Genomic DNA, 26,150 nt, shown 5'->3' with positions numbered 1-26,150 from the left:
CCGGTCTTCTTGTTTTATTTTCTCTTTTTAATAATATCCTTCTCACCTTACAGGTTCCGACACAGTGGAACAACTTTCATTTAGTCCCAATTCTTAAACCTGGGAAAGATCCCTCTTCTCCTTTAAGTTATCGTGGCATTGTTTTAAGTTCCTGTGTTAGGAAACTTTTTCAAAAAATTCTACTACGGCGTCTTCTCTGGGTTATGGAGAAACATCAAATCCTTCCTAAATATCAGTATGCCTTTTTTAAAGGACGTAGCACACAAGATCCACTCAATATTTTGTTGACTGATCTCCTACTAGCTAGACATCGTAAACATAGCACTATTACTGTTTTTCTTGATATTCAAGGAGCTTATGATTCCGTTCCTTTACACCTATTATGGTCTTGCCTTGATTCGCTTGGCTTTCCCTCTGCTTTTGTTTCTCTACTAGAACGCCTGTATACTTCTCGTACTCTCATTCTCAAATCCCCCTTCCCCCCGTTTCCAAGAAGACACGTTTCGCATGGAGTCCCACGGGGTGATATACTAAGCGGTATCATCTTTGCGCTTTATATGCGAGATTTAGAACGTATAATTACAAAGAACGCACGAGTTATAGCTTACGCAGACGACTATGTTTTATACGTATCACATGATAGTGTTGATGTGTGTAGGAGAAAAATAGAGTGTGTCCTTCATGAGGTTGTTCTCTGGTTACATGAACATGGCTTCTCACTCTCGCCTTCCAAATGTGCTGCAATCCTTTTTACCCATACTCGCGCACCTAACCGTTCTCCTCTCCTTCTTGATCGTCTTACCATCCCCTTTGTCAATCAGCATCCCTACCTTGGAGTCATATTGGACCACAAATTATCGTGGACTCCTTATGTGGTCTCTCTTCAACGTAAAACTGATCGTTTTATTTCTATATTACGTACGATCACCCGTCGAAGTTGGGGCGCTGATCCCGTTACAGCTATTCTCCTTTACAGAGCAACTATTCGATCCTTACTAGATTATTGTGCTCTTTTTATCGACACCGCTTCTGCTACTACCCTTGCACGTTTAAATACAATACAATACCGCGCACTACGTGTCTGTTTAGGAGCACTTAAAACTACACCAACCAATGCCTTATTAATAGAAGCCGGTGAACAGCCTTTAAAGATTCGGCGACAGACCATAGCCGCTAAGTATGTCCACAAACATTTTACTGTCACCCGGTCTCAGCTTATCCCCAAGCTACGACTTTTACATTCTTATTATTCTTCCAAATCTCCCCGTGGAAACCGTGTCCCTGCTTTATATACGCATTTCGTTCTCTTATACCAAGAGAAGTTAAGCTCCTCCGTTTACCCACATTGCCTTTATACTCTATCCCTTATGACAGTCAGTCCTTTTGTCCTCAAGTAATTATATCTTCTTCTGAATCATTTTCTTGTCTAACACATTCTACTCCTCTTTCCCCTCTTGCAACTAAACGTATTCGACTTTCCCTCTACATAAGGGAAGTAAGTATTTATACTGACGGATCAAAATCAGCACACGGCGTTGGAGCAGCCTTTTATATCCCCCAACCGTATACTCTCTCTGAGTTTTCCCTTCCTTCTGCCTTTTCTGTTTTTACCGCCGAATTGTTTGCTATTCGACAAGCCCTCATTACCATCAGGTCACATGCTTATGATAAGGTTACGATTTTCACGGATGCACAAAATGTTCTGCATGCCTTATGCTCGCCTCTTTCTTCCCCTAATTGGTACTTATATAGCGTTAAGTATCTCTTATATATCCTTACTCGTTCTGGTGTTTATATAACTCTAGTTTGGGGTTCCCAGTCACTCTGGTATCATGGGTAATGAGACTGCTGATCAGGCAGCTAAACGAGCATCACAACAATCTCCCCCTCTTTTTCTTGCGATTCCCCCTTCTGATCTCATTCATGAAGTGCGGGATATAGCATATCGACATTGGCAGTCCGATTGGAATGAAACGTCACGAGAAAAGGGACGTTTTTATCATCAATTACAACCTGTTATTCCTCCTAAACCGTGGTTTTATTATGGTACGTACTCTCGGCGCCATATCACATCTATTATACGTCTACGTTTTAATCATGCCCTTACTCCCCAATATAAAAATCGTTTTCATCTTCCTCCCCCAACTTCCTGTGCTTGTGGCTTGTCTGATACTGACAGTAATCACCTCCTGTTACAATGTCCTGCTTTTGATGTTCCCCGCCAGCGCTTCCTATCCTCTTTGCTTAACATGGGCATCCCCTTCCCCACAAGTATTTCGTGTTTATTATCCTCTCTAACTCCTAGTCTTGTTAACAACATAAATCAGTTTCTTGATGATGCACATATTGTATTATAATCCTCTGACAGTCTCTTTATGCTCGCTCTTCCATTGCAAAATGTTTGTCATAATTTTGGTGGGATATAAATCACTTTAACCTCTGTCTTATATGTCATCATCGTTTCTTGTGTGACTCCTATGGTATGTTTTTCTATCAATTACATTTTTAACGTACAATACGAGTTATACATGTGTCAGTGTTGAAGTAATTAATATTTTCGTGACTGGACGATAACACATGAGTCCAACCACACCTTTCAAGAAGAAGAAGAAGAAGAAGAAGAATTAACTTGAACAAAGATTCCCGTCTTCGTGTTCAGCCCTCGGCGCGGTACCAGTCGCAGTGGTTTTTTGACACTGTAGAATTCATGATGGAATCCATAAGCAGCCATGTGCCAAGTTTCATACTGTCCTTAGCATAGCTTCTGTTGCGCAAAATCTCTCCAATTTCACTTCTCTTTCTTTGAGTAGTACTCCAGTCCGAGGCAAGGTCTGGAGACGCTACCATAATCCTTCGCGGTGCCGGCCATATTGAGGCTTATGCATCGTTATGATATTGGCGAGCCCGATGTGATAATGTGAAATAAATTTGCATTTTAAATGGAAATAGTGTACTGCGCTACTCCAAATTGTAAGAGTAAGTCGACCGGCGGGATTTGAGTGTTTCGCTTTCCAATGATAAGCAATGGTGGCAACCCACTTATAATTCTGTCTTGTTCGCGGTTAGTACCGGTAAGTTATTACCAGGGTTAAGATTTTTAGGTGCGCACCTTTTTTGTTAGTGCCTAATTAAAGATGTTCGGAAAGATATCACAGTGTGAAATTGTGTTTCTAGTTGCGAAGAGAGGCATTTTTCACGCACCTTTTTCACTTGGGGAGGGGGGCTTTTATCCCTTTTCCCCCCAACCATGCCCAGAATCCCCTCCCCCTTTTTTTCTTTTAAGTTTAATTCCAATTTATTCTATAAGATTTCTAATCAATATAAAATATTTAACTTTCAATTAACGTCTCCTCAGCTTGCTGTGTACGTACGAATAGTAAGCCAAGCCTACCTCTTTCAGTGAACACCGCGCGGGAGTTCAAAGCACACCTGCAACAATGGAAAATAATTGTGTGTTCGACAAAACCTCTTTCTCTCGCTTTACCGCTATAATGTAGCCCGCAATGATGCAGTTGACAATGAGTGATTCTATCCCACCAGAATCAGTAGCCTGCTGTTCGTGAATGTGAGTTGGTTACTGTGAGAGAAGTCATATGTTCTTATGGAGGCGGAGGCTGGTGACGCAGAGATGTCAGCAATCGCACCCACGTAGTTCCGAGAATTGAGATTGGGTTCTGCTCGAAGCTACCAGAAATCGCTGAGACTGCAGTTCCATCAAGAATGAGAACATTCTGGTAACTGTCGCGGTGTTATACGTATAAGAGAGTGTGGACAGCGAGTGAGCGCAAGAGTGAGTTGTGTGATAGTAGCATTGAGTTAGAAACTGAACCGGTGTTAGCACTTTGTTACATTACTAAACGAGTGTACTACTAAATTTTACCATGCCAAAGGTGTCCAGTGTCCGATTTATTGCTCTGGCTCAGGAATTCAAACAAGATTTCATAGACACTGATGGAACTATTATGCGATGTACTATTTGTGATTCAAGAATTTTGTTAGATGAAAAACACCAGCGAGATCGCATCAAACAACACATTTCCAGCTCTAAGCATCAAATTAATGAATAATACGCTTCAAGAAAACAAATCGCGGCAACCTCTATTACGAAATGCGTTTCAACAGAGTTCTTCAAAAAGCCAAAATTTGAAGGAATTAAACATTGATTTGTGTGCAGCTCTTACACAAGCAGGAATTCCACTCAATAAGGTGAACTTTTGCTGGCGGGACCTAGTGTTTACAGTGCACTATGTCTTCTGGTATGGGCTAGAGCAATTTTGTTACTTTCATTGACCTGTCTCAGTCTTATTCTTGACTTTGACAATATGAAAGTGACTGAGGTATGAGCGATGCTAATAATGCCATTCCTTGTGCAGCCAGTCCCTGCTATGAATAGTGTGAGAATGTTGCTCATAGGGTGGCTTGATGCATGCATTTCAGTGGGCTTGGTAGACTGGTATGTAATAGCAACTTCTGGCTCAGTGAGGAAAGCACGGGAAACTGCTTCACTCCTCACTTCCCTAGTACGCCTCTTCAGTGATGCCTAGGTGGTGGTGGTGGTGATTATTGTTTTAAGAGGAAGTACAACTGGGCAACCATCCTCTATTTAACACTAATCAGAGATAAAAAAAATGGAAGGGGTCCGACACTTCGAAAAATGAAGGTATCGGCCAAAGGAAGACAAGGGCCACGAAGGGCGTGAAAATTAATGACTCCCTAGGCCTCCATGCGTAATACCGTCGGGGTAGGAAAAGAACAAAAGTTGACCAAGGGAGGTCGGATATGATAGATGAAAGTGCGGAGCCTGGCACAAGTAAGTGGAATCAGTGCCAGTACTCAGCTAAGGGCCCCGTGATCGCCAACCCACTGATGTCTAGGCCATATATGACAGCTGATGGCGGAGCTGTTGAGGATCCATCAAGCCTTAGGGCTGAGGACTAAACATACACATACATACATACATACATACATACATACATACATACATACATACATACATACATACATACATAATACATACATACATACAAGGTGAACCATCTATCCTTCAAGGAATTTCTGGAAAAATACACAAAGATGTCAGTGCCCGATGGGAGTACTTAGAGAAAAAACTACATGGAGCTTATTTACCATACAAAGAATGAAGGAGAAAGTGTCTGATTGCGATGTGGATGAAACTACAGACCCAATGGCACGATACGTTTTGGACATTTTAGTTTCTCCCTTAGCGGGGGGTTGTTAAAAATGTATGAGCTGCAGAAAGCTAATGCCAGTTCAGTAACGCAATCAATTATTATACCTACTGGTATCGAGTTTGAAAAACGTCTTGTGGTTACGGACCAAACTCCATACATGGTTTCAGCTGTTAACCATTTGAAACCTTTATTTCCTAACTTGAAGCATGTGACATGCTTTGTTCATGCACTTCACAGGGTTTGTGAAACCATAAGGAACGAATACGACATCGCAAACCAATTCATCTCTGCCCTGAAGAAGATTCTACTGAAAGCTCCGAGTCGTGTTGCCTACAGGGAAACCACTGGCCTGTCCCTTCCAAATTTCCCGGTGATTACTCGCTGGAGATCGTGGATTAAGTGTGCTGCTATGTTGTGTGAGGATTTTGACAAAATTAAAGAGTTTGTGCTTTCTTTGGATCCAACCGACGCAGGTGCAATTTCCAAGGCACAGCAACTTCTGTTACCGGAGAAAATACATAATTTGCATAAGGAACTATATTGTGTCCATAGTTACAAATACCTGACTGCAATTATTACACCATTAGAAGAACAAAGTCTGGAAAAGGAAAAACAATGGGATATTTTTACTTTCGTGAGGGAGCAGTTAGATGGTGTTGCCAAAGACAAACTTGAGTCTAGACTTCAGAAGAATCCAGACATTGAGGAATTCGCCACATCTGTAGAGTTCCAATTCTGAGTGAATACAAGGTTTTCCCCACTGGTTTCTCTGGATGTAGAAAGAAGCTTTAGCATCTACAAAGACAGTCTATCTCCTAATAGAAACAGACTTACTTTTAAAAATGTAGAGATGCTTAATGCCTTGAAGTAAAGCATCTTCATATTTTTCCTTCCTTTGATGACTGATAATTTGATGTACTTGTTTGTAATTCAATAAACTAGCATAGATGAAAGAGTGGTGGTGATTTTTGTTTAGAAATCGTTGAATTAGTTGAATAAACCAGCACCTTTTTGTCCCTTTTTTAAGTTATTTGAGCACCTCACCCTTCCTTTTTCATCTGAAATGTGCACCTAAAAATTCTAACCCTGGTTATTAGTATGAAATTATCACTGAAGATCATATGTTTATATAAACGATGTTAGCATTTGTTGGTTCCAATATGTATTTTCTTCTGGTATAATTTGGTGACTTGCAGTATGAACAGAAGAGAGTAGATGGACAGAAACACCCATCCCAAAAATGTTCCTAATCCACCCGAGTCCTTAAAATGTCCTAGAAAAGTTTCCAAAGAAAGATTTTTTAAATAAAGACGCAACAACAGTAATAGGAACCGTATAATAATACTATTTGTGTTTTATTTCTCGAGTTAACGACGCAAAGGCAGGTTTAGAAAAATCAAAGTAAGGAGCCTGGCACAAGAACGCTAAGTGAGGAAAAAGGCTGGACTCAGCCTAGGGCCCCGTAGTCGCCAACTCGCAAGTTACGAGACCCTGGGGGCCCTCTCAGTCGCCTCTTACGATAGGATGGGAATAGCGTGGTGGTATACTACCACCCCCACCCACAGGGGGTAAAGATTTTGAAAGCCTATACAAACAGGTTCGCAAGTGTTATACGCCTACCACTCATATAAAAGCGAAGCATGTGATTCGAATGATAAGTGTAGCCGAATATTCACACAGGAGTATGTATTCTTATTCTTCTTCTTTGTAAAAATATCTCCTTTACGTCCCAGCGCACAGATCGGTCTTGTGGTGACTATGGGATACGAAAGGGCTAGGAATGGGAAGGAAACGACCGTGGTCCCGTAATTAAGGAACAGCCCTACCTTTTGCCTAGTGTGAACAATGGGCAACCACGGAAAACCATCTTCAGGGCTCCCAACGGTGGGGTTTGAACCCACTGTCTCCTGAATTTGTCCTCGTTCACTCCCGGCACTAAAAGCCATACGCCATTTCATTTAATTTATTTAAACGTAGTCAAATGACGGGTTTCATGGTGATTTTAAACGAAAATAACCGATGACACACTAGACAATTATTGTAAACTGACAAGCTAGTCGGCAAAGGTTTGCCATCCCTGGACTAGAGTCTCAATTAACGTCTTGTTTATTATCTTTTACTCTCTGGTGTGGCATCGGTTAATTTCCTTTAAAATCATCATGAAACCCCTCATTTAACTTAATTCAGATATTGGACTTCATTACATAGAAATCCATTCTACTGGATGTTTGGTTTTATTTTGCAAACATCACTGTTAAAGCAGGTAAATTGCACGAGTACATATTTTTGCTTTAACCTAATAAAATATGCAAAAACGTATGGCCACAGAATTGAGACATACTTTATTAAAGCGTAATGTTGAAATATGCTGTATGATTTTCGACCAATTTATTAAATGTTAAAAACATTAAACAATCTTAGTATGTTGTCTGACGTGCCAGAGGAGTCGTGTTCGTGTGTCATAGGTTCGCCATCCCTGTTCTATATAACACTGTTAATGTCTAGGACTAAAATAAATACAATTTTAAAAAAACTGCAGTTTAGAGATTGGGTGTAAATAGTGATTAGGTTTAATTGTAATATTTGACCTAGTAATAGAAAAACTAATTGTAACGAGGAAAATGATGCGTGTAACAAAAAATAATTTGGATTACAATACATGGTTCCAGGCGATGCGGAGGAGCTAGGGGATCGGAGTATCCTCTTCTAATTAGACAAACAGTATCTGGTAATTCAGTTTGGCAAAAAACCCTCAGGTAAATCATGTCAAATACTTAGAGGAAATCAATCAAACCATCTGGTGTGAAGCAAACAGAAAATTTCTAAATTATAAAAAAGTCTATAGAATCACATGGAACAGGTACGAGAAAAAATCAATAACTCGGAACGATAAATTAAAACACTATAACGCTGTAATTAAGCCTGAAGCATTGTGTGCATCAGAAAGAAAAATATATAAGAAAATCTTCGGCCCGTCCTGCACAGAAATAGGAGGTCTATTTTTGAGAAAATACCAGACACTTTTACAAAAAAGACGATTGAAACTGTATAGCCGTATTGAAAGAATGTGCACTGAAAACCGAACTAAAAATGTTATTTAATCACGCCTTCTCACTAAAAGTCAAGAATAATTGGATAATCGAAACTGGAAAAAGAAATCAACATAACAGATGAAATTAGATCGTTGGCGAACGAACATCATTTTCCAAGATGCAGTAACGCAGCCAGGATCGACCGAGGGGGGGGGGGTTCTAACCCCCAGTCAAAATCATAGCGAGAGGATGAAGAGATTGAGAGTAGAGAAGAAAGCAGATTCATTTCCTAAATAAGATAAATCGCGTTCCTGAGTTGGGGCCACACACTGAATCCTGAGATCTTCCATGTAAATCCCAAAATCTGGGTAATTATGTGGTAAGTATTCCAACGTCGCCGAGTGTTGCGTCACCACGCCCCCTTGTTTTGAACACATGCCTGCCACTTGTTCCGGGGCCCCCCACTTCTCGCGACCTTCGAGCGCTGCCTGTTCCAATGAGAGCGCGACAGTTGAGCGGTTGGTGCGAACTCGTGTGCGTGTGTGAGAGTGCAGTGAGTGAGCCTGTGGACAAGGAGACAACGTACCTTTCATGTAAGTAGAGCACCACCTTTCCGATAGCCTTCGTTGACAGGTTGGAATCTGCAGCACTGATGCCATCTAACGGAGAAGAGTGCAGTAGGAGAGTCAAGTCAGCGATACGCAGGGCCCAGGTTTTAATGACCTAATAAATGCCGAAACAGTGACCTGAAAATCCTCAAAAAATACTTAAAATATAGGAGAAAATGACCCAAAATACGAAGGAAAATATATTTACGGTACGCAAAACAGTAAATATCTGCATTATCCGCGTTACCTTTAACTTGTAATGGGCTGAATACAATTAATAATGCGTGTCATCAAGAATAACTAGAGGACCCGCAGCAATCCTTATAAATAAAAGTCAGATAACGTGTGTAGATCTGGAATTCCTGCTCGGGTACGCTACTTTTTGAATGTCTACTTTTAGAATTTGTATTACCTGCTAATTGTGTTAAGCAATTTTCTTTTACATTTCTTTACTGTGACGAACTATTTTGTAGTTTTAGAGTCATTGTTGTGGGTTTAATTAAAAGTTTTATACTTCTAGATTATTTTGTTTCACGCGAAGCTTTGTGCTTGTTGCAGCCCAGGTTGCCTGGGAAGCAGTTGATCCCTTCAAATAAATAATAAAAATGCAGTGCTAACTCTCTGTATTTACGCGTCGTCCCATAGATTGTTCCAAGTGTCACTAAGACGGTCTGCAATCAGCCTGGCGAACCCGAAAACTAGGAATTCAGCACCAATCTCGATCATTTTGGATGTTTCCTTTGTCACCCCTTCTCACCCACTATGGTGACATTGGCTGAACTTGGAGGTCAATGTAATCCGGAGTGTCAGTATTCATCTCAGCGACCCGAAAAGTATCGATTCTGTACTAATATAGGTCGTTTTCTATCATTTTTACATGGTTGTGTTTTACCATATTTCTCTGTGCAGAACGTTTGGTTGAAATTACAAGTTTGCCAATAGTCCCCGTCAGTTTAGCCTCGCCGATAACTGTGTGCAACCCGCTAAGAACAGAATGTATTGCGGGCTAGGGTAAGCCTTCGCCTGCAATTATTGGAATGACTATTTAGTGACTTGATTTTAGGATTACTGGAAGTTGAATGAACTTGCAATGCTCCATGATTCACCGCCTGCTAATTCCGGAGATAATAATAATAAAAAAAAAATGAAACAAATCGGTCCGGTAGAAGGGAGTGACGGACTGGTCAAAGCTGTTTTCTAGTAAACTTTTTAATTATATAGGTAATAATAATAATAATGTATAAGCTATTTGGAAAGAATGAATAACAATAGACTTGCTTATCAAATGCACACATTTTTGCAAATCAAACGCACGAGATCAAAATGGTATAAGCAAGTAGAGAAGACCTCACTGAATTATGATCGCCAAATCCGCAGGGTAGAAATGCAATCAGGTAAATTGTTCACACAAGGGGATTTGAGGAAGACGAGAAGAAACCAACACGACGTGCTTGGTCGGAGAAACAGGAATTACAACAATCGATGAAAATGAAGAATTATTGGGTAAGGAGGAAAGATCAACAAATGTTCATTCCGCGTGATATTAAGTGACCCGTTCGCGCAGAATAATGAAAATCCGCAGCCTATTTCCAGTCATTCGACCGGGTCAGGAATGGAATGGATTGGATTTTGTATCAATTTTGTTCTGTCATATATTTCGAAGTAGAACTATGTGAAAAATGTAATACTCACAAATATATATTATTTCTCGCATGGTAAAATTGTATGAAACATAGCTTGCACAACTTTCATCCTGTACAGTTTTCGATGCTGGGGAAATTATTTTATCATTTCCTACTGAGGAACGCCAAAGTGCGACACTATACGATGGCCATCCGGAATGCAGCACGGTACGCTACTGCGACCGTGACATTGGGCGAAAGAACTTGTATTCGATTGGAAAAGGAGGAAAAGAAGATCCTGAGAGAGATATATGGGTACAAAGATCAAGGCAGGAGATATATGAGAAACTAGAACCAATTTCAAGTGTATTACGGAAAATAAGGCTGAGTTTCGTGGGACACTTGATAAGGATGGATGACAACAGGTTGGCAAAGAAGATATGGAATTCGACATGCTTAACGGGAAATAACTGGATGAAGGAAGGATTGGAAGGCCATTGTCATGATGGACAAATATCCACTAACGACTGTGCAGGATAGATCAGTTTACAAAAAGCTCGTTGAAAGTCACAAATGAACCGATACTAAGATCAAGATCCAAATTACAGAAGCGGAGAGAAACAGGAGGAGTGAATGAAGAGGTGTTGGGAAGAAGGAAGACGTTCGAGATCCTAAGGGTCGAAACGAATAAAATAAATAAATCATTTCCCTTTCGGATCTCTTTAAAATTGCCATCCGCCATTGCATGGTAGTAGCGTAGTGCATGCTATTGCTGTTCGTATTTTCTAAATATCTACTTTACTTACTGATTTATCAGTCACTTTAATATTCTCATCATGATTGAACTAAGCACTTCCTGAAATAGAAGTCTAACTGATTTTAAAAACTTCAGGCTGAGAAATGTGAATAAGCCAGCTAGATGAGCAACACCAGTATCCGAGAAGAACGTTCATTTGAGAACAGTCTCAATTCTTTAATGAATATTACTGAAGGCAAATATCCGCCTTAGTCAATAGAAATTCATTGAATTTGCTGTTCAGAAATATAAACTAACCTCGTAATGGCGACCTCGGAAGCGAAGGATGTTCAAGGTAGTACGGGGTGTGAAGCCCGACAAGGTCAGTATAAAATCCCTCCGTTTTGGTCTGAGAAGTCCGAGATTTGGTTTTACCAAGTGGAAGCTCAGTTCACCATTAATAGAATCGCGTCGCGGTCGATTGAACAGAACTCTTTATAACTCGTACGTGTCACTGTTTTACCAAAACTATAAAGAACTGCATATAATTATATTGATTTTCTCAATGCCTGCTATATCCTGTCACAGACACCCTGCTGTAGAGCAGTTATCCCGTGATTTCGTTACAAACATATCGACAGAGAGAGACACACTGGACTGAACTTCTTTGCGACCTCTGTGTACCAGTAGTGGCGATTACGGGGAAGAAAATCTTACCTTTTTATTCCTTTGCAGCCAGCTGAAACTAGGAATTATTAAAAAAAAAACAGCAATCTGTACAAGCCCTGTTGTCTTATCCGGTAAATCTTTCGTTTAATTTCTTTAATTATTATTAACAAATTTAGTAGTGAAAATACGCACAAAATATCGTTCGTCGCGGCTAGTCGATCTGCATAGCACCACAGCAAGTAGCGGAGACGCGCGCAGCAGCGTGTAGTATGTGCTGTGAGGAAGGGTAGCAGGGGTATATTTTTTTACCAAGGTCATGGACAGTGAGCTGATTCACCGGCTTGCCGCGCGCATTCGTCAGTCTGGCAGTCTCTTTAGTATCTGTCAGTTTCTTAATGTGTAGTCAAATACTAAATTATGTTTAATTGTATAATCACCCCATAAGTATATGTGTAATAATGTTCCCTAGGTAAAAGTTTTATTGTATAGTGTTGTTGTTTGAGTCATCAGTCCATAGACTGGTTTGATGCAGCCCTCCATGCCACCCTATCCTGTGCTAAACTTTTCATTTCTACGTAACTATTGCATTCTACATCTGCTCTAATCTGTTTGTCATATTCATACCTTGGTCTACCCCTACCGTTCTTGCCACCTACACTTCCTTCAAAAACCAACTGAACAAGTCCTGGGTGTCTTAAGATGTGTCCTATCATTCTATCTCTTCTTCTCGTCAAATGTAGCCAAATCGATCTCCTCTCACCAATTCGATTGAGTATCTCTTCATTCGTGATTCGATCTATCCATCTCACCTTCAGCATTCTTCTGTAACACCACATTTCAAAAGCTTCTATTCTCTTTCTTTCTGAGCTAGTTATCGTCCATGTTTCACTTCCATACAATGCCACGCTGCACACAAAAGTCTTCAAAAACATCTTTCTAATTCCGATATCAATGTTTGAAGTGAGCAAATTTCTTTTCTTAAGAAAGCTCTTCCTTGCTTGTGCTAGTCTGCATTTTATGTCCTCCTTACTTCTGCCATCGTTGGTTATTTTACTACCCAAGTAACAATATTCATCTACTTCCTTTAAGACTTCGTTTCCTAATCTAATATTTCCTACATCACCTGCCTTCGTTCGACTGCACTCCATTACTTTTGTTTTGGACTTATTTATTTTCATCTTGTACTCCTTACCTAAGACTTCATCCATACCATTCAGCAACTTCTCGAGATCTTCTGCAGTCTCAGATAAAATAACAATATCATCGGCAAATCTCAAGGTTTTGATTTCCTCTCCTTGGACTGTGATTCCCTTTCCAAATTTCTCTTTGATTTCCTTTACTGCCTGTTCTATGTAAACATTGAAAAGGAGAGGGGACAAACTGCAGCCTTGCCTCACTCCTTTCTGGATTGCTGCTTCTTTTTCAAAGCCCTCGATTCTTATCACTGCAGACTGATTTTTATACAGGTTGTAGATAATTCTTCGTTCACGGTATCTGATCCCTATCATCTTTAGAATCATAAATAGACTGGTCCAATCAACATTATCGAATGTCTTTTCTAGATCTACGAATGCCATGTACGTGGGCTTGTCCTTCTTGATTCGATCCTCTAAGATCAGACGTAAAGTCAGGATTGCTTCACGTGTTCCTACATTTCTTCTGAAGCCAAATTGATCTTCCCCCAACTCAGCTTCAACTTGTTTTTCCATTCTTCTGTAAATAATACGTGTTAAAATTTTGCAGGCATGAGATACTAAACTAATAGTGCGGTAGTTTTCACACCTGTCAGCACCGGCTTTCTTGGGAATAGGTATAACAACATTCTGCTGAAAATCGGATGGGACTTCTCCTGTCTCATACATCTTGCACACTAAATGAAATAACCTTACCATGCTGGTTTCTCCTAAGGCAGTCAGTAATTCAGAGGGAATATCATCAATTCCAGGTGCCTTGTTCCTATTTAGGTCACTCACAGCTCTGTCAAACTCTGACCTCAAAATTGGGTCTCCCATTTCATCGGCATCAACAGCCTCTTCATGTTCCAGAACGAAATTATCTACATCGTTACCTTGATACAACTGTTGGATATGCTCCTGCCATCTTTCTGCTTTGTCTTCTTTCCCTAGAAGTGGCTTTCCATCTGAGCTCTTAATATTCATGCACCGAGATTTCCGTTCTCCAAAGGTTTCCTTGATTTTCCTGTATGCAGCATCTACCTTTCCCAGGACCATACAGCCTTCGACATCCTTGCACTTCTCCTTCAGCCATTCTTCCTTAGCTACCTTGCACTTTCTATCCACTTGATTCTTTAATCGCCTGTATTCTTTTCTGCCCTCTTCATTTCTAGCATTCTTGAATTTTCGTCGTTCATCAATCAGGTCTAGTATCTCCTGAGTTATCCACTGATTCTTAGTTGATCTTTTCTTCCTTCCTAACATTTCTTCAGCAGCCCTACTGACTTCATTTTTCATGACTCTCCACTCTTCCTCTACTGTGTTTCCTTCGGCCTTTTCATTTAGTCCTTGTGCAACATGTTCCTTGAAACAATCCATCACACTCTTTTCTTTCAACTTGTCTAGATCCCATCTTTTTGCATTCTTTCCTTTCTTCAATTTCTTCAACTTCAGGCGGCATTTCATGACCAACAAGTTGTGGTCAGAGTCCACGTCTGCTCCTGGGAAAGTTTTGCAATCCAACACCTGGTTTCTGAATCTCTGCCTAATCATAATGAAGTCTATTTGATACCTTCCAGTGTCTCCAGGTCTCGTCCACGTATACAGCCGTCGTTTGTGGTGTTTGAACCAAGTATTGGCGAGGACTAAATTATGGTCAGTGCAGAATTCAACCAGCCGACTTCCTCTTTCGTTCCTTTGTCCCAATCCAAATTCTCCTACTGTGCTACCTTCTCTTCCTTGGCCTACCACTGCGTTCCAGTCTCCCATCACAATTAGATTCTCGTCAGCTTTGACATATTGTATTAAATCTTCTATCTCCTCATATATTCTTTCAATTTCTTCATCATCCGCTGAACTAGTAGGCATATAGACCTGCACTATTGTGGTGGGCATTGGTTTGGTGTCTATCTTGGCGACAATAATTCTTTCACTATGCTGGTCGTAGTAGCTTATCCGCTGCCCTATTTTCTTATTCATTATTAAACCAACTCCTGCATTACCCCTGTTTGATTTCGTGTTGATAATTCGGTAGTCGCCTGACCAAAAATCCTGTTCTTCCTGCCAACGTACTTCACTTATACCAACTACATCTAACTTTGGCCTATCCATCTCCCTTTTCAGATTCTCTAACCTACCACAACGATTCAAACTTCTAACATTCCACGCTCCGACTCGCAGAATGTCAGTATCCATCTTCCTGATGATCGCCCCCTCTCGTGTAGTCCCCACCCGAAGATCCGAATGGGGGACTAGTTTACCTCCGGAATATTTTACCCGGGAGGAAGCCATCATCAGTCCATCATTCATACAGAGAGAGCTGCATGTCCTCGGGAGGTGGTTACGGCTGTAGTTTCCCGTTGCTTTCAGCCGTGTAGCAGTATCAACACAGCTAAGCCATGTTGAGTATTATTACAAGGCCGTATCAGTCAATCATCTAGACTGCCGCCCTTACAACTACCGAAAGTCTGCTACCCCCCTTTCGATGAACCATTCGTTAGTCTGGTCTCTCAACAGATACCCATCCGATATGGTTGCACCTGCGGCTCGGCTATCTGCATCATTGGGACACGCAAGCCTCCCCACCGCGGCAAGGTCACATGGTTCGCAGAGGAGGTATTGTATAGTAGTGAATGAAAATCTCAAGAAACTATTATTACCGCACTTAAGTTGGAAAGCTGTCGACCTTTACCTCTCTGTTGAAATTTGCTCAGAGAGCAGCGGAAAACTGAACATTTTGTAGCTTTTTTTAATTTTTTATTTAAGTTTCGATATATACCCCCCCCCCCTCTACCAGCAAACCCAGGTACTTTTTGTTGTCTGTAAACTGTTCCCCCCCCCCTCTACCACCAAACCCAGGTACTTTTTGTTGTCTGTAAACTGTTCCCCCCACCCCCCTCTACCAGCAAACCCAGGTACTTTTTGTTGTCTGTAAACTGTCCCCCCCCCCCTCTACCAGCAATCCCAGGTACTTTTTGTTGTCTGTAAACTGCCCCCTCTACCAGCAAACCCAGGTACTTTTTGTTGTTTGTAAATTGTCCCCCCCCCCCCTCTACCAGCAAACCCTGGTACTTTTTGTTGTCTGTAAACTGTTCCCCCCCCCTCCACCAGCAAACCCAGGTACTTTTTGTTGTCTGTAAACTGTCCCCCCCCCCTCTACCAGCAAACCCAGGTACTTTTTGTTGTCTGTAAACTGTCCCCCCCCTCTACAGGTACTTTTTGTTGTCTGTAAATTGTTCCCCCCCCCTCTACCAGCAAACCCAGGTGTACTTTTTGTTGTCTGTAAATTGTCCCCCCCCACCCTCTACCAGCAAACCCAGGTACTTTTTGTTGTCTGTAAACTGTCCCCCCCCCTCTACAAGCAAACCCAGGTACTTTTTGTTGTCTGTAAACTGTCCCCCCTCCCCCCCCTCTCTATCAGCAAACCCAGGTACTTTTTGTTGTCTGTAAACTGTCCCCCCCCCTCTACAAGCAAACCCAGGTACTTTTTGTTGTCTGTAAACTGTCCCCCCTCCCCCCCTCTCTATCAGCAAACCCAGGTACTTTTTGTTGTCTGTAAACTGTCCCCCCTCCCCCCCCCTCTCTACCAGCAAACCCAGGTACTTTTTGTTGTCTGTAAACTGTCCCCCCCCCTCTGCCAGCAAACCCAGGTACTTTTTGTTGTCTGTAAACTGTCCCCCCTCCCCCCCCTCTCTATCAGCAAACCCAGGTACTTTTTGTTGTCTGTAAACTGTCCCTCCTCCCCCCCCTCTCTACCAGCAAACCCAGGTACTTTTTGTTGTCTGTAAACTGTCCCCCCTCCCCCCCCTCTCTATCAGCAAACCCAGGTACTTTTTGTTGTCTGTAAACTGTCCCCCCTCCCCCCCTCTCTATCAGCAAACCCAGGTACTTTTTGTTGTCTGTAAACTGTCCCCCCTCCCCCCCCTCTCTGCCAGCAAACCCAGGTACTTTTTGTTGTCTGTAAACTGTTTGCCTCCCCCCTCTACCAGCAAACCCAGGTACTTTTTGTTGTCTGTAAACTGTCCCCCCTCCCCCCCCTCTCTACCAGCAAACCCAGGTACTTTTTGTTGTCTGTAAACTGTCCCCCCCCCCCTCTGCCAGCAAACCCAGGTACTTTTTGTTGTCTGTAAACTGTTTGCCTCCCCCCTCTGCCAGCAAACCCAGGTACTTTTTGTTGTCTGTAAACTGTCCCCCCCCCCTCTGCCAGCAAACCCAGGTACTTTTTGTTGTCTGTAAACTGTTTGCCTCCCCACTTCTAATTCCCAATCGCCGCTACCGCCCATACCTGTAGTCTTTAGTGTGGGTAAGAGCTCGCTGGGCCCACATGTGGTCCGACAGCTCTACCGTGGCTCTACGCCTCTGCATTCGGGAGACGGAGAGGGGCAATTTCAACCCTCTCACTTTCCCCAAACATCTTCACCGTAACAAATCTCCTTGACTGAGAGAGGCCCGCCTCCTCTTTCAGGGGAGAAATGAAAACGTTTAGTAGTAGTCGAACATCATGACCCGTACTCAGCTACTGCTGCTTTGTCTGGCTGATTGAGACACATATTACGTTGGCGTTCCTTGATACGAGTACCAGTGGAACCGGCATGTTTGGCCAATGTATAGCTTGCCGCAAGTACAGGGGATTTTGTACACTCCAGGGTGTATTTTGTATGGCTTATTACTAAGATTTGTGCAGCCTTTGTAAGGCAGACCCCTTAAGAGGGTATATGTATAAGGTAGCTAAAAAAGAATAAGGTAACAAGCTCTTGCACGGAGAAACTTAATTTAACAGGCAAATAGAAGAATACATAGCTGTGGAACACTGATACAAATAACTATTCAACATACTCACTATCCTTATCCTAGCACTTGTTCCTCTACACCAAGAAATCGATGTTGGCAAGAAATGAATCTGCTTCCAGTCTCTGAAGCCACGTCATGACGTTCAATTGCTTACTATCCCGGTGCTTCATCAACAATCCGAAGAGATAAATCACTGGAGGCCTGGTCGAATAGTCATCGCTCAGCCCAGCCCGACAAGGTTTGCCTCTCTTGGTGAGAATAGAGCTGTATTAGTATGTGTTTTTTTTTGTGTGTGTGTGGGGAGGGGGGGGGGGGTGCCGTGAGGCTCCACCCCGCCTCACAGCCCGTGGTGACCTACCTGTTTTGACAAATGACCGACAACCGAGTACTAACGCAGGAACATAGCCTAGTACAAGAGTACAGAATAACTTGAGGTGCAAAGGCTAGTCTTCTGCCAGCTACTTCCACCCCTCCGTAAAGGAGAAGTTATGAGAAACCTCCCTAAACCCACCAGGCAATCCCATATTTCGTTTCGGCACAGGTTACTCCGTCGCGGTCGTACCAAGACATCCCCGGCGTTAGACCACTGCCGCTCAAGCGCCACTGTCACCCCGGGTCCATGGCCACCTGCAAGGCTTTCAAGTAGAAAATGGAGAAGTTAATGAAATAAAAGAGAAATTTTGACGCGCGGTCGAGAGAGAATAAATAAATAAAAAGCAGTCTTGCAAACGACCATGCGGATGGCCAGTAATGCGAAACCTCTTCCCAAAGAAGCTACTTCGCATACCCCCTTGAAATTATGATATTACTGCAGCGGCCACTTATAACATTAAGGACGGACCGCATAGAGAATGTGGTGCCGCACCATTGTTGTCACAGCGGTGGTGGTGAATATTGTTTTAAGAGGACGTACAACTGGGCAATCATCCTCTGATAACGCTAATCAGAGGGGGGAAAAATGAATGAGGAAAATGAAGGTGTCGGCCAAGGAAAGACAAGGGCCACGACGGACGTGAAAATGAAAGACCCGCTAGACCTCTTGAACTAATACCGTCGGGGTCTGAAATGAACAAGAGTTGATCAACTGAGGTCGGGCAGGACAGATGACAGTGAGTAGCCTGACACAAACAATGCCAGTGCTGAACTCCAGAGCCGTGGTCCCCAAGTTAAGAGTCTCTAGAGCACCTTTTAGTCGCCTGTTACGACAGGCAGGAGATATCGTGGGTGTTATTCTACTGCCCCTGCCTACAAGGCAAGTTAAAGCATTAAACCTAATGACCAGGGGTTTCTACAGTATATTAAAGCTCCCACAATCTTTACGTCTAGTAGAGGAGAAATAACTGATATGGCGAGCTCGACATGTCGACTAGCATTCAACTCTGCTCTTCTGGAGGCTATTCCCTGTAATATTAACGTTGTTGCTACTGGTTGTTTGACTACAAACTAACGAATAGTACAGGGCGAGGTATCTTGGGGTAATCACAGAGGTTGTTAGAAAACGTTACAGATATCTTCACATGGTTATGAGAGTATTTTGAGGTTGTAGTAAAGATGTAAAGCAGAGGGCGTATAAGTCTCTGGACCTAGGATACTCGCTAGGACTACTTGATACGAGAACTGGAAATAATTCAAAGGAAAGCAGCACGATTTGTTCTGGTGTTTTCCGATAACGGAGTCGTGTTACGAAAATGTTGCAAACTTTGGGATGGGAAGACTTGGGAGTAAGGAGACGAGATGCTCGACTATGCGGTACGTTCCGAGCTGTCAGTAGACGAATAAGCTTGAGTGGTGTTTTTAAAAGTAGGAAAGAACTATGAAGATAAAGTTGGAATTCATGAGGAAAAAATTGGGGCAAATATTCGTCAATCGGAAGAGGAGTTAGGGATTGGAATAATTTACTAAGGGAGATGTTCAATAAATTTCAAAATTCTTTGCAATTATTTAAGAAAAGACTAGGTAAACAATAGATAGGTAATCTGCCACCTGGACGACTACCGTAAATGAAGATCAGTGGTGATAGATAGATATATTGATTGGTAAACTACTGTACGTTATTACAGACACTCGCACTTCCTACTTCTACGTATACAGTATTTTCTCGCTACACGGAAAAGCATAGAATTGTTAATGCCGGGCTGAGTGGCTCAGACGGTTGAGGCGCTGGCCTTCCGACCTCAACTTGGTAGGTTCGATCCTGGCTCAGTCCGGTGGTATTTGGAGGTGCTCAAATACGTCAGCCTCGTGTCGGTAGATTTACTGGCGCGTAAAAGTAGTTAGTGGGACGTAACGCTAATAACTCGATCTCTCGTCGTCAAAGCGGAGGAAAATCTACCACTGCGAATGTTTTCCCCCACACTGTTCTCTCTGCGTGTCATTTTTATTTTTTTTACTATTTGCTTTATGTAAATACGAGTCACGCATACAGTAAACGCAATGACGTGGTGATTATTGTTTTAAGAGGAAGTACAACTGGGCAACCATCCTCTATTAACACTAATCAGAGAGAGAAATGGAAGGGATTCGACACTTCAAAAAATAAATGCATCGCCCAAAGGTCCGGCTCCATGGCTAAATGGTTAGCGTGCTGGCCTTTGGTCACAGGGGTCCTAGGTTCGATTCCCGGCAGGGTCGGGAATTTTAACCGTCACTGGTTAATTTCGCTGGCACGGGGGCTGGGTGTATGTGTCGTTTTCATCATCATTTCATCCTCATCACGACGCGCAGGTCACCTGCGGGAGTCAAATCAGAAGACCTGCATCTGGCGAGCCGAACTCCGGCACTAAAAGCCATACGCTCCCAAAGAAAGACAAGGGTCACGAAGGGTGTGAAAATGAAGAGACGCCCTCAGCCTCGAGTCTTCTAATAGCGCCGGTGTCGGAAGAGAACAAGAGTTGGTCAAGGAAGGTCGGATACAGATGAAAGTGAGGACCCTGGCACAAGTAAGTGGACTCAGCTCAGGCCCCGTAGTCGCCAACCCACGCTCCCAAGTTGAGAGTCCCTAGAGCCCCTCTTAATCACCTCTTACGGCAGGCAGCGGTATTCTACCATCCCCATCCACAGGGGTGATGAATTGTCGTTGTCGCTTACCTGCTGAATTTACATCCAGACGATGCAGTTCGCAACTGAATAATCGCGTAGACCTGTTTCACCGGTCAAACCCCAAAGTCCTTGTGCCCTCGGCCCAAGGTGGCGCAGCTCTTTTCCTCCACTGGAAACGATCTTCATGAATCCTCTTGCCAATCTTCTGGCAATACCGGGAATCGAAGCCGGATGTCACAGGGCGGCAGCTAAGAGCGCCAACCATTACGCTACTAAGGTGGTGGTGATTATTCTTTTAAGACGAAGTACAACTAGGCAACCATCCTCTATATAACACAAATCAGAGAGAAAAAATAGAAGGGATCCCACACTTCGAAATATGAAGATATCGGCCAAAGGAAGACAAGGGCCGCGAAGGGCGTGAAAATGAAAGACTCCCTAGCCCTCGCAAACCTAATAGCGTTGGGGTCGGAAAAGAACAAGTGTTGACCAAGGGAGGTCGGATAGGATATATGAAAGTGGGGAGTCTGGCACAAGTAAGTGGAAGCAGTGCCAGACTCAGGTAAGGACCCCGTGGTTTCCACCCCCACGGTCCCAAGTTGAGAGCCCCTGGGGCCCCCTTCAGTCGCCTCTTACGACAGGCAGGGGATAGCGTGGGTGTTATTCTACCGCCCCCAGCCACAGGGGAAGAACTCTCTCGGAGGAGGAGTTCGTGTAAATGGAGGTGCTTGTTGAGGTATATTTAAATAAAGCTTTTGCAACTGTTGATCCAGTTTTACGTGGACTTTTCAAATCTCCTACGAGCACTGGCTGAGATTCGAACAGCGGCCGCCTTGCTGAGAAGCCAGCTTCCACGCCTCCAGAATAATAATGTTCCGTCACGACCGATTACATAGAACATAAAGTTTCACTCGTGTTTTCTGAACAACTGTCTCCTCCATTTTCACTGAATTCTGGTGAACATTAAGCAAAATACGGATTATGAGAAGGAATCCTGCAAACATTTTGCTTTCTGACCTGTATCATTATTGATTTCAACAAGATGTACAATTTAAGTCAGCTCAGTTTAGGACAGTCCGACTCGTTGGCTGAATGGTCAGCGTACTGGCCTTCGCTTCGGAGGGTCCCGGGTTCGATTCCCGGCTGAGTCTGGGATTTTAACCTTCATTGGTTAATTCCAATGGCTCGGGGGCTGGATATTTGTGCTGTCCCCAACATCCCTGCAACTCACATACCACACAACACTATCCTCCACTGCAATAACACGCAGTTACCTACACATGGCAGATGCCGCCCACCCTCATCGGAGGGTCCCCCTTTCAAGGGCTGCACTCGGCTAGAAATAGCTACACGAAATTAAGTTTAGAACAGACAGAGTTTTAGGTAAACACATATTTAGTCTACTTCCAAATTTCCTGTTTTGTTTTAATTTTGAATAAATTTTGTTTTCCTCATAACTGGAGATGACGAAGCTTACACAATCATTTTGATAAGTAATGAAGTGCTATTTTGAAAATCACAAAAATGATGCGGCACGTAAAAACCAGCCGGAACAGGTCGATGCAGAAAAAAGAAGAATTTATAAAGAAACGGTGGACTTCTATAAGTGAAAGTATAAGCTCACATCCATCTCTGTAATCGGCTTGATGTTAGGTGCTCGAGGAACCATACCTACATTTTTGTCAACTTCTGCAATACCTTTGGGCTGAATAGAGATTTCATCTATAACATCGCGATTACTATACTCAAGAAGTCCATCATGATCTTCAAGAACCATGCTTGCGGACCTCAAACAAATGTTTGACATGCTTCACTCGATTGCCTACACGTAACATCATCATACGATATCCATATATTGTTGTTAAGGTACTCTTTGTCTTTGGGCAACCTGCAGCTGTTGTAGGAAGATTGTACAATAAAAGAATAATAGGATGCTTCAAAACCTCATTAATCTACATGATTACTTTTCGAGATTATATTCAAACTTCAAATTTAATTTGTAGACCATGATGCTTATCATTTTCACATTAGCTATATAAATGGTTTCCAATGATACTTAGGGAACATTTTAGAGTGTATAGACACATTCCATTAATTAAAATGTGTCTCAGGCCAAACTTTTTATAGAAGTCGACAAACCTCAAAGTCCCTCCAGCATCAGTCAATAAACCTGTTATTTCAATAGATGTTAGTTTGTGTTGTATTTACCGATTGTATGGGATGCTTGGATTGTAGATTGCACATACTTCTCCGGGTTACTGTTCATTCGTTTCCATTGTGATGGTAGGGTCAATAATGAAACAAACAGTTGAGCCCTCCTGGATAACGATCATATGATCCGTTCTCTCTCGAGCCATGACTTCCTCCTCCGCACAGGGCTGATGCTGTGTGTGTGTCCTGTCTTTGTCCCATTTCTTTTCGGGCTCGGGTATGAAGCGAGATGAATCTTCGCGAGGTTTTACGACCGGATGCCCTTCCTGACCTCAACCTCTTTAGAAGAGTTAATAAATCGACCTTGAGTCTATTTGATATTTCCTATTTTTAAGGTTAGTTTTTGCAGCTATGCATGTTAACCATTAACTCTTTGAAGTTTGCTGTTTTCAGTTCGTACCACAGAACACCAATATATTCGTACCTCAAGGAATTTGCTCTTAAATTTAATTGAATGCAACCAATGGCCATGGGATAGTTATATACATAAATGCAGGGAATAAATGTTCACTTAAAATACCATATGTAGTTCTCTGTGTTAGTCACTACAAAATTTGGTCAAGGACAACACTCTTTTTCCACATTGCTGGAGGTGATAGCGATAACGATGCTTGCACAGGCGACACATACAATCCTCCTGCGAATCATGATGTTTGGTATTGTCACAAATTCTGTGATGGAAGCCATGTAGCGCAAATCGTGTCAAGACATGTCGTAGGTCATAATTTGATTGTTTCCAATTTGAGTCATCATGGCATCCGTGGTATAAAACGTGCTCCCTATTTCCTTTTTCTTTGAATGAAGTTCTTGTAGAACACTGTTGTAGGTAGGTGTAGAATGTAGTAGCATCCACTCTCTCAGGTCCTCTGTGAAGGACCTTTCTCTTACTAGTTCGTATACCAATCGTGAGGGAGTAAATTTCGATAGGCTTAGAACTTTCTTTAGACAAACGGCTTTCGTCCACTCTAAATGTCTTAAAATCCTCTTAGTAAGATGGTCCCATATTAGATATTGTCCGTAACTCACTATTGGTGAGATCTTCACTTTAAAGAGCTTCATCGCTGTATCCATTGAGAGACTCCGTAGATGCTTGATTTCATTCATGGTTATTATCACATCAGCGACCTTGTCTTTTATATGTAGTGTGAAAGTGGTACCCGTGGCCTGTATAGTCATTCCCAGGTACTTAAAGGAGGCGGGCCTCGATAATCTCTCATCACTCTTGCTCTTAAAGACCTGTCAACTATATTCGTGGCCGCTATCAAATGATCGCGATGGCTGTGGATAGCCTCACATGGCTGAGCTCGCGCAAGGACATAGCCATGTAGACTATTCCACGATATTCCCAGACTTCTCAGCTGAAAGCCGAGAGAAAGTAACTCCACGAAAGAGATGTTATTCCAAACCTGTTTCTATATTGACATAGTTCTTAACTGGTCGCGGAAGTTAAAGTGCATGCTGCATTAGATTTTCAAATTACTTCGAATAAACTGTCTGATCATACCCATAGCTCAGCACTTTATAATACAGTCAGTGTGAACAATGCAAGAGAGCTAGGTTCGAATACCATCGTCTACGTAATCGGTCTTTATGGGCAGTGGAAAATTAAACCCTGTGAAGATCCTGGACAGTCGAAATCCGCGTCCCTACCTCGTCCCATCCATTCACTTCGCAAATTACCTCCTAGTACTGCATGCCTTCAATTTTAACCACCAATAATTTTAGTAAACCAATTTCACTGCAAAAATAAACTTTCATCCTTTTCCTCCGCTTTTTCCACATGTGTGGAGTCGCGGGTGCGAACTGTGTAGCACACGTGGATTTGGCCATGTATTACGTCCGGATGTCCTTCCTGGCGCAACCCTATATGGAGGGATGTAATTACAATTGCGTCTTTCTGTGGTGGTTGGTAGTGTACTGTGTTGTCTGAATATGAAGAGGAAAGTGTTGGAACAAACACAAACACCCAATGCCCGGGCCAGAAGAATTAATCAGTCGAGATTAAAATCTCCGAAGGCCTCAACGCTGACCATTCAGCCAATTACTGTAGTCGGATATTGCAAAAATAAATACCAATGATTAATATAACCGGTCGAGTTTGCTGCGCTGTTTGGGTCCCGTAGCTGTGAATCCCACTGCCAGTAGAGTGTTTTCCACCAGGCAAATGCTAGGACTGCACTTTTCCCATCGTCGCCATAATCTGGCCTTTCTGTGCCGGTGAGATGTAAAACAATTTTTAAAAAGATTAAAGTTATTACACAAATTAACACATGGTAAGAAACGAATGGTACTGGACAGCAGGTGTTATAAATAATATTACAGAAGAACATTTAACAAATGGCGGTAGGCTGTCAATATTGTAATGGCCGCAGTATTTGAACGTGTCGTATCAATCAATCAATCAATCAATCAATCAATACTGATCTGCATTTAGGGCAGTCACCCAGGTGGCAGATTCCCTATCTGTTGTTTTCCTAGCCTTTTCCTAAATGATTTCAAAGACATTGGAAATTTATTGAACGTCTCCCTTGGTAAGTTATTCCAATCCCTAACTCCCCTTCCTATAAATGAATATTTGCCCCAGTTTGTCCTCTTGAATTCCAACTTTATCTTCATATGGTGATCTTTCCTACCTTTAAAGACACCATCCAAACTTATTCGTCTACTGATGTCCTCCCACGCCATCTCTCCACTGACAGCTCGAAACATACCACTTAGTCGAGCAGCTCTTCTTCTTTCTCTCAATTCTTCCCAACCCAAACTTAGCAACATTTTTGTAACGCTACTCTTTTGTCGGAAATCACCCAGAACAAATCGGGCTGCTTTTCTTTGGATTTTTTCCAGTTCTTGAATCAGGTAATCCTGGTGAGGGTCCCGTACACTGGAACCATACTCTAGTTGGGGTCTTACCGGAGACTTATGTGCCCTCTCCTTTACATCATTACTACAAACCGTAAATACTCTTATAACCATGTGCAGAGATCTGTACCCTTTATTTACAATCCCATTTATGTGATTACCCCAACGAAGATCTTTCCTTATATTAACACCTAGATACTTACAGTGATCCCCAAAAGG

The 26,150-nt window shown here is 42.4% G+C and overlaps 1 protein-coding gene across 2 annotated transcripts in view; it reads left to right on the top strand.

The window, feature by feature from the left end:
• The first annotated feature begins 8,710 nt into the window (after window positions 1–8,710).
• LOC136884469 (inositol 1,4,5-triphosphate receptor associated 1) overlaps window positions 8,711–26,150 on the top strand; it is a 286,150-nt gene continuing 268,710 nt past the window's right edge. Inside the window, exon 1 of one of the 2 annotated variants that reach the window (XM_067156658.2) lies at window positions 8,711–8,817. In XM_067156658.2, coding sequence (XP_067012759.2) covers window positions 8,816–8,817 — 2 coding nt within the window. In that variant the 5' untranslated portion in view covers window positions 8,711–8,815. The remainder of the gene's footprint in view (window positions 8,818–26,150) is intronic. The other variant, XM_067156659.2, reaches the window with a different exon arrangement.

Source organism: Anabrus simplex, chromosome 12 (assembly GCF_040414725.1).
Source record: "Anabrus simplex isolate iqAnaSimp1 chromosome 12, ASM4041472v1, whole genome shotgun sequence".
NCBI lineage: Eukaryota > Metazoa > Arthropoda > Insecta > Orthoptera > Tettigoniidae > Anabrus > Anabrus simplex.
Note: the sequence above shows the minus strand (reverse complement) of the source record. Positions and strands in the feature narration are given on the sequence as shown.